The sequence below is a fragment of the Nerophis ophidion genome, linkage group LG05 (assembly GCF_033978795.1).
Source record: "Nerophis ophidion isolate RoL-2023_Sa linkage group LG05, RoL_Noph_v1.0, whole genome shotgun sequence".
NCBI lineage: Eukaryota > Metazoa > Chordata > Actinopteri > Syngnathiformes > Syngnathidae > Nerophis > Nerophis ophidion.
The window spans coordinates 1,809,941-1,819,849 of NC_084615.1; the positions used below are offsets into that span (position 1 = coordinate 1,809,941).

General features: G+C 38.8%; 1 protein-coding gene across 1 annotated transcript in view; it reads left to right on the forward strand.

Moving 5' to 3' along the window:
• uprt (uracil phosphoribosyltransferase (FUR1) homolog (S. cerevisiae)) overlaps positions 1-5,850 on the forward strand; it is a 33,089-nt gene extending 27,239 nt beyond the window's left edge. Inside the window, exon 7 of the mRNA XM_061899682.1 lies at positions 5,619-5,850. Coding sequence (XP_061755666.1) covers positions 5,619-5,725 — 107 coding nt within the window. The 3' untranslated portion in view covers positions 5,726-5,850. The remainder of the gene's footprint in view (positions 1-5,618) is intronic.
• Positions 5,851-9,909: the final 4,059 nt, after the last annotated feature.

The window sequence follows — 9,909 nt, forward strand, 5'->3', positions numbered from 1 at the left end:
TCATTCAATGCATTTTCATGACTATTTACATCGTAGATTGTCATTGAAGGCATCACAACTATGACACCCGTGAAGTGAAAACCTTTTGAGGTGACTACCTCTTGAAGCTCATTGAGAGAATGCTAAGAGTGTGCAAAGCATTAATCAGCAAAGGGTAGCTATTTTGAAGAAACTAGATTATTTAAAACATGTTTTCAGTTGTTTCACCTCTGTTAAGTACTCTTGTGCTAGGACCAGATGTTCCTCCGAGGGAATTTAAGTTGCTGGTCAATCCCAAGTTCTTTTGATGACACATAAGCTGATTTTAAATGATAACCTAGAATAGGTATTTTGCAATTTATTCCAAAGTTTTGGAGAGACCAACCTAAAAAAACACATTCAATTCGCGTCGCCTCGTTGATCTGAAAACCCGACGGAGGCGCTGTCTTCAATATCTCTCCCGCCCACACCTACCGGAATGAATACATTTATCTGTTGTTCTGCTCAGCCTGGGACAGGAAGATATAAGGAGGGAGTATGGCTACTCCTTACATTCCTAAAGCTTCAAGGTTAACACACACAGTTTACTAGCAGACAACCAAAAAGAGAACAAATGGAAAAACACTAGCTGTTTTCAAATATGACTATGAATAAAAAGAAATAACTCTTTTAAATATGGGTATATATAGATATCTAACTCCACGTGTGTTCATTCATAGTTGTGATGTCTTCAGTGACAATCTACAATGTAAATAGTCATGAAAATAAGGAAAACGCATTGAATGAGGAGGTGTGTCCAAACCTTTGGTCTGTACCGAATACCGTATTTCCTTGAATTGCCGCAGGGCATATAGTATGCGTCTGCTTCGCAAAATAATTAGCGCATGCTTAGTATTACCGCCTGTTCAAACTGGTGACGTCACAAGTGACACTTCCCCTGTCATCATTTTCAAAATAGAGGAGGCTGATTTCAATACCGGTAATTTGAAATCGCATAAAGCATGGGTGTCAAACTCTGGCCTGCGGGCCAAATAATTTCATTTGGCCCTTGAGGCAATATCAAATTAACATTAGAGTATACAGTGGCTGTGCTGCTTTAACACCACATTCATAGCTAATATTCATACTTGCCAACCCTCCTAATTTTCCCGGGAGACTTCCGAAGTTCAGTGCCCCTCCCGAAAATCTCCCTGGGCAACCATTCTCCCGAATATATCCCGATTTCCACCCGGACAACAATATTTGGGCCCGTGCCTTTAACGTTCTCTAAAACCTGTCGTCACGTCCGCTTATCCTCCATACAAACAGCTTCATAATGTAAGCGGCTTATACACACTCATAAGTGAATGCAAGGCATACTTGGTCAACAGCCATACAGGTGACACTTGGGGGTGGCCGTATAAACAACTTTAACCATGTTACAAATATGTGCCACACTGTGAACCCACACCAAACAAGAATGACAATAACATTTCGGGAGAACATCTGTGCCGTAACACAACAAATACCCAGAACCCCTTGCAGCACTAACTCTTCCGGGACACTACAATACACGCTACCACCTAAAAGGTTAATTTGTTCAACCCTGGCCCGCGGCTTTGTTCAGTTTTAAATTTTGGCCCACTCTGTATTTGAGTTTGACACCCCTGGCATAAAGGGAAAACATTTTTGAGCTAGTCAGTAGGATTTAAGGTCCAAGCTTACAACCCATTCAAATTTTTACTGCATGCCTTTGGTAAGTGCCGGAGTGAGAAGAGGTTTTAAATTAATTAGCGCCCTGGCGGCAATTCAAGGATATACGGTATATTAAATTTTTTTTCCGGTACACCAAAATTCCACCGATTCAAGTGAAATGAGAAAGAGCTAAAGTGTTTTGTGCATTTACTTGATCAAATACTAGCGGCCAGAAAAGGCAAAGTATTCTCCAGACATGCAGGGCACCTCCACAAGCCAGAGGAGTGTGCATTACCTTTGCCTGGCAGGATTAAAGGGGAACATTATCAGCAGACCTATGCAAGCGTCAATATATACCTTGATGTTGCAGAAAAAAAGACCATATATTTTTTTAACCGATTTCCGAACTCTAAATGGGTGAATTTTGGCGAATTAAACGCCTTTCTGTTTATTGCTCTTTTGGCGATGACGTCAGAACGTGACGTCTCCGAGGTAACACACCCACCATTTTCATTTTCAACACATTACAAACACCGGGTCTCAGCTCTGTTATTTTCCGTTTTTTGGACTATTTTTTGGAACCTTGGAGACATCATGCCTGGTGGGTGTGTTGTCGGAGGGTGTAACAACACTAACAGGGAGGGATTCAAGTTGCACCACTGGCAAGAAATCTGCCGCCAGACCCCCATTGAATGTGCCAGAGTGTCTTCACATTTTACCGGCGGTGCTAAAGCAGACATGGCACAGAGATGTATGGATAACCTGTAGATACATTTGCAACTATATTACGTTTCCTTCCACCCACATTTAATGCGAAACAAACACTTACCAATCGACGGATTTAAGTTGCTCCAGTGTCACGAGATGCGAAAGTCCTGATCGTTTGGTCCGCACATTTTACCAGCGATGCTAACGCAGCTATTCATAGCCATGCTATGGCTATGAATAGCGTCAATAGCTGTCCGCTCAATAGCTTCAGTTTCTTCTTCAATATTTTCATACTCCAACCATCTGTTTCAATACATGCGTAATCTGTTGAATCGCTTAAGCCGCTGAAATCCGAGTTTGAATCCGAGCTAATGTCGCTATATCTTGCTGTGGTATTCCCATTGTTTGTTTACATTGGCAGCACTGTGTGACGTCACAGGGAAATGGACAGTGTCTTCGCAGAGAGCGAAAATAAAGCACTTTAAAGCTGTTTTTTAGGGATATCCGGGGACCTGTAAAATTTTGAAAAAACTTCAAAAAATACAAGAAGCCACTGGGAACTGATTTTTATCATTTTTAACCCTTTTGAAATTGTGATAATGTTCCCCTTTAATGATCAGCCGTGGGACTAAAGTTCCCTTGAGTGACACTTGGCCATCCAGGGGAAATACTTAAGTGGGGTTGTCATTTTTACAGCACGTTTTAGAAACAAGATAAAAAACTTCAATGTTAATACTAACAGCGTAACAGATTTATATTTAAATACACTATTTTAGTCTTTTTGGAAAAAAAGGTTATGCAAATTAGTGGAAAACCCTGAACTGTGTTCTGTATGCAAAATCATTGATTACGTCCGTCTTGGACTGAAAGTCCTATGTCAGCTTGCATGATCTGTATGTGAGGACCGAGGACAAACATGGATTTGATTAGTCCCAGAACTGTTGATTCCCAGCGTGCAGTACTTGTCTGCAACCAGCAGAGTTTGCAGTGCCAGAAGCAGGAGTGACTAGCAGCACTTTTGTTTACATGGAAATTAGAGCACACAACTTTCAGAGGTGGACTAAGTACCTTGTCACTGTTCCATGGACTCATTCAGTTCTCCATTCAGTCATGCTAAAAACAAAAAGAAGGTATTTCACGTCTATTTTGGCCCTTTTATCAAGCAAGTGAAACGTGAGCTAATGAATGTTTTCCAGCATTTGAAAGTCTGCTTTAGAGAAGGTGCTGGCTCCCTCTACAGGTGATGAAAAGTATGGCACTATTGGAGGATGACAAGCCAGCAGGAGTCTTCTCATCCCTCTTTTTAAATCACCTCTGCATTGAGTGATGTCAATTATATTATATAGCACTTTTTCTCTAGTGAATCAAAGCACTTTCACGTAGTGAAAGCCAATATCTAAGTTCCATTTAAAGCAGTGTGGGTGGCACTGGGAGCAGGTGGTTCAAGTGCCTTGCCCGAGGACACAACGGCAGTGACTAGGAGGGGATCGAACCGGGAACCCTCAAGTTGCTGGCACGGCCACTCTACCAACCGAGCCATACCGCCCATGTGCTCCTGTACATTTATTTATGTTCTCGGGAAAATGTGATGAGGAATTTTGCTAATTAAGAATTTAATAATTATGACACAAATGGTTTAAAAATATGACAACAAAGAGAACACCGGCCAACATCTTGCAGGGTTTAAAAGTAACAAGTGGAGTATTTTAGGGAGTAGTTTAATAAGAAAGCAGGTAACGTGGATTATTTTGGTGAATAGTTGTATTTGTGAGTTACTGTTTACTAAGAATGGAAGTAACATGGATTATTTTGGTGTAGTTTTTTGTTAGTAAGGAAAGTAACAGGTGGGTTATTTTAGGGAGTAGTTTAATAAGAAAGCAGGTAACGTGGATTATTTTGGTGAATAGTTGTATTTGTGAGTTACTCTTTACTAAGAATGGAAGTAACATGGATTATTTTTATGGTGTAGCTTTTTGTTAGTAAGGAAAGTAACAGGTGGGTTATTTTAGTGAATAGCTGTTCACTAAGAATGAAAGTAACTTTTATGTTAGTAAATAGCTGTTTACTAGGAATGAAAGTGTCGATTGATTTATTTTAGTGAATATCTGTTTAAAACAAAAGTAACAAGTGGATTATTTGAGTAAATAGCTGTTTAAGAATAATATAAAGTGGATCATTTTAGTGACTGGCGGTTTTGTTATCTAAGAATGAAAGTGACAATTATGTTAGTAAATATCTGTTTGCTAAGAATGAAAGTATCACGTGATTTATTTTAGTGAATATCTGTTTATTATAAATGAAAGTAACAAGTGGATATTTTAGTGAACTGCAGTTTAAGAGTAAAATAAGTGGATTATTTTATTGACTAACTGTTTATAATGTAAGTAACGATTATGTTTGGTAAGTAACCGTTTTACTAAGAACAGAAATAAAAAATGGATTATTTTAGTGAATAACCCTTTATTAAGAATGAAGGTAGCGAATGAAATATTTTAGTGAATAGCCGTGCGTTTACGAAGAATGAAGGTAGCAAGTGGATTATTTTTGTGAATAGCCGTTTACTAAGAATGAAGGTAGCGAATGGATTATTATAGTGAATAGCCATCCGTTTTTTAAGAATGAAGTTAACAAGTGGATTATTTTACTGAATAGCCATCAGTTTACGAAGAATGGTACAGGTAGCAAGTGGATTATTTTAGTGAATAGCCATTTACTAAGAATGAAGGTAGCAAATGAATATTTTAGTGAATAGCTGTCCGTTTACGAAGAATGAAGGTAGCAAGTGGATTATTTTTGTGAATAGCCATTTACTAAGAATGATGGTAGCGAGTGGATTATTAATAGCTGTTCATTTAATTTACAAATATGTTAATTATTTTAGAAAATAGCTGTTTACTTAAAAGAATAATTGGATTATTTCAGTAAATAGCGAATTACTAAGAATGTAATTTAAGTAAAGAGTGGATTATTTTAGTGACTAGCTGTTTATAATGTAAGTAACAATCATGTCTGGTAAATAACTGTTTTACTAAAAACAGAAATAAAAAGTGGATTATTTTAGTGAATAGCCCTTTACTAAGAATGAAGGTAGCAAATGGATTATAGTGAATAGCCATCCGTTTACTAAGAATGAAGGTAACAAGTGGATTATTTTAGTGAATAACCTTTTACTAAGAATGAAGGTAGTGAGTGGACTATTTTTGTGAATATTGGTTTACTAAGAATGAAGGTTTAAAAGTGTTCTTTCTCTCTTTTAGGTGCCAAATCTATAATCAACGAGTTCCCAGATATCACCATACTGACCACAGAAGTTCACCCAGTGGCTCCAACACATTTTGGACAAAGGTATTTCGGCACCGACTAACCCAGGAAAACCCCAGGAAATGAATCTTATAATTGTTGTTTTGTAATTTGTTTTGCTTTATTTAAAAAATAATATTACAATTTTCTTTGTTGTGCCAAATAAGAAACAAGTCTCAAAAATGTAAACCATATTTATTCTGTTGATTTATCTTCTTATGCTGTGTATGGAAACAAACAAAGTTGAGCCATAAACGGTGGAGCAAAAAAGTATTTAGTCAGCCAGCGATTGTACAAGTTCTCCCACTTCAAAGGATGACAGAGGTCTGTCATTTTCATCATAGGTACACTTCAACTGGGACAGACAGAATGGGAAAAAAATCCAGGAATTTTGAAGAATTTATTTGTAAATGATGGTGGAAAATAAGTATTTGGTCAACCATTCAAAGCTCTCACTGATGGAAGGAGGTTTTGGCTCCAAATCTCAGGATACATGGCCCCATTCATTCTTTCCTTAACACGGATCAATCGTCCTGTCCCCTTAGCAGAAAAACAGCCCCAAAGCATGATGTTTCCACCCCCATGCTTCACAGTAGGTATGGTGTTCTTGGGATGCAACTCAGTATTCTTCTTCCTCCAAACACGACCAGTTGAGTTGATACCAAAATGGATACATGGATGATACAGCAGAGGATTGGGAGAATGTCATGTGGTCAGATGAAACCAAAATAGAACTTTTTGGTATAAACTCAACTGGTGGTGTTTGGAGGAAGAAGAATACTGAGTTGCATCCCAAGAACACCATACCTACTGTGAAGCATGGGGGTGGAAACATCATGCTTTGGGGCTGTTTTTCTGCTAAGGGGACAGGACGATTGATCCGTGTTAAGGAAAGAATGAATGGGGCCATGTATCCTGAGATTTGGAGCCAAAACCTCCTTCCATCTGTGAATAGTTGACCAAATACTTATTTTCCACCATCATTTACAAATAAATTCTTTAAAATTCCTACAATGTGAATTCCTGGATTTGTTTTTCACATTCTGTCTCTCCCAGTTGAAGTGTACCTATGATGAAAATGACAGACCTCTGTCATCATTTGAAGTGGGAGAACTTGCACAATCGCTGGCTGACTAAATACTTTTTTGCCCCACTGTATGATCATTTTGTTTTGCATGTTCGAAGTGAGGATTTGTATTTGTGGTCACCAAATGGAAAGTATTTACGGACAAAGGGAAACACAACAATCACAAACAGTACGCCAAAGATTGTTTTCACCTGGACCACACTTGCTTTTATTGTCTCATGTTAGACATTCAGGTTTCTGGTACATACAGGATGTATCACTTTCACATTACCTTCACCTGGAGCACACACACACACACACACACACACACACACACACACACACCGCCCACAGCAGTTGAGTCTATACAACTGTACATTTTTACAATAAAAAGGACATGAAAGAGTCTGTTGTTGTTCCGAATAGTTTCTACATGCACTGTCCACCATCATGAATGACACACAGGTGTTTGATTCGCTCTAACAAAGTAGAAAAACATGAAAAGTATCAAACCTGGTTCCATACCCCCATTATATCTGATTAAATCATTAACACCTTGGCATTAAAAATGTAAGAAAATATTCAAACATGGATAGAAAAAAGTCATTTTTAGAAACCGCTGGCCTCCAAGCACAGTTCCATTTATGACAAGATGTCATCTCTGGGGGATGCACACACAAATACCACAACACTCATAAAGACCTTTTTATTTGTTTTAAACACTAGATCTACATTTCCTCAAACTGTGCAGGGCCTTTGTTTTTATTTGACTGCTACTTGGAGCAGGCTTTTATTGGAAGGACACCTTTGTAAAAAAAGCAGCAAAACACGCCTGTGTCTACTAATAAGAATGGAATGTAAAACTTCTTCATGCCACAACTTTCTATTGACGTCAGTTTATTCTTGCAAGCTGCTCTGTCTCTGATGATTGACACATCTGAACAGCAAAGGTGTGTTTTGCACTTTGTTGCTCCACCATAAGACAACACTGATATGTATCTTATTTCCGCTCTGATTTAAATACAGCCAGTGATTTGTTCATTTGTCTGTTTAAAGTCCTACTGAAAGCCAATACTAGCCACCACACAGTCTGATAGTTTATATATCAATGATGAAATATTAACATTGCAACACATGACAATACGGCCGCTTTAGTTTACTAAATTACAATTTTAAATTCCCCGCGGAGTTTCTTGTTGAAAACGTCGCGGAATGATGACGCGTGTTTGTGACGTCTCGGTTGCAGCGGACATATTAGCCCTGCACCACACACAGCTAAAATCCGCCTCTTTTCATCGCATAATTACACAGTAATTTGGACATCTGTGTTGCTGAATCTTTTGCAATTTGTTCATTTAGTAATGGAGACGTCAAAGAAGAATGCTGTCGGTGGAAAGCAGTGGATTGCAGCTGCCTTTAGCACCGAAACACAGCCGGTGTTTCTTTGTTTGTTGTGAAGCTTAAACACAGAGCGGTCAAGAGAACATGTTTCTCTACGTCAACCAGCAAGTTTTTGGATGGGGAAATTGTGATATTAAGTCGGCTCTTACCGGAGACTTCAGTGTAATATGGGACCTCCTCCTGCAGCTCAAAAAGGCAGCTGTTATCATGGCTCCTCGGCTTCTCTCAGAGACACTGGCGTTCACCGCAGCCATCCGACTTTCAGGTATGACTTTATAATCTCACTAAAACACTATTAACACAATAAGCAGATAAGGGATTTTCCAGAATTATCCTGGTAAATGTGTCTAATTACATCTGAAACGCCGCCTGGAGTCATCGCCTTTTTTTTTTCCCTCTAGTACTTCACTCTAAATGTCCTCATCCACAAATCCTTCATCCTCGTTCAAACTAATGGGGAAAGTGTCGCTTTCTCTGTCCGAAAAGCTCTAGCTGCTGGTGGCCATGATTGTAAACAATGTTCAGATGTGAGGAGCTCCACAACCCGTGACATCACGCGCACATCGTCTGCTACTTCCGGTACAGGCAAGGCTTTTTTATTAGCGACCAAAAGTTGCCAACTTTATGGTGGATGTTCTCTACTAAATCCTTTCAGCACAAATATGGCAATATGGGGAAATGATGAAGTATGACACATAGAATGGAGCTGCTATCCCCGTTTGAATAAGAACATCTCATTTCAGTAGGCCTTTAAAACTAAATAACACTAAAGCCCCATTTTTTAAAAATTGAGATGTACAGCTTGGTTTCTTCGATGGGAAGCTACAGAACCAAAGTCAAACAAGTGCTTTTGTTTACTAGAAACGTTTCACTGCTATTCAGGGCCGCCCCTGTTTATATTGGGGCCCAAAGCAAAACTTAATTTAGAGCCCCACAAAAATGGGTCATACTGTACATACAGTAAAGGAGCTTGGACACACCTTCTCATTCAATGTCTTCTTTATTTTCATGACTATTTACATTGTAGATTGTCACTGAAGGCATCAAAACTATGAATGAATATGTGGAGTTATGTACTTCACAAAAAAAGGTGAAATAACTGAACAAAAATGTTGTATCCTAGTTTCTTCAAGATAGCCACCCTTTGCTCTGATTACTGTTTTGCACACTCTTGACATTCTCTCAATGAGCTTGTCTTAAACTAAATAACACTAAAGCCCCATTTTATAGCTCGGTTGGTAGAGTGGCCGTGCCAGCAACTTGAGGGTTCCAGGTTCGATCCCCGCTTCTGCCATCCTAGTCACTGCCGTTGTGTCCTTGGGCAAGACACTTGACCCACCTGCTCCCAGTGCCACCCACACTGCTTTAAATGTAAAAATTAGATATTGGGTTTCACTATGTAAAGCGCTTTGAGTCACTAGAGAAAAAGGGCTATATAAATATAATTCACTTCAAGGGTGAAATGGTTTTCACTTCACAGGTGTGCTAGAAGCTCACGGAGAGAATGCCAAGAGTGTGCAAAGCAGTAATCAGAGCAAAAGGTGGCTATTTTCAAGAAACTAGAATATAAAACATGTTTTTAGTTATTTCCCCTTTTTTTGTGAAGTACATAACTCCGCGTGTGTTCATTCATAGTTTTGATGCCTTCAGTGACAATCTACAATGTAAATAGTCATGAAAATAAAGAAGACATTGAATGAGAAGGTGTGTCCAAGCTCCTGTACTGTACATTAAACCATGTTCATACATCTCTTGTGCAAAATAGTAAATAGCTGTACATC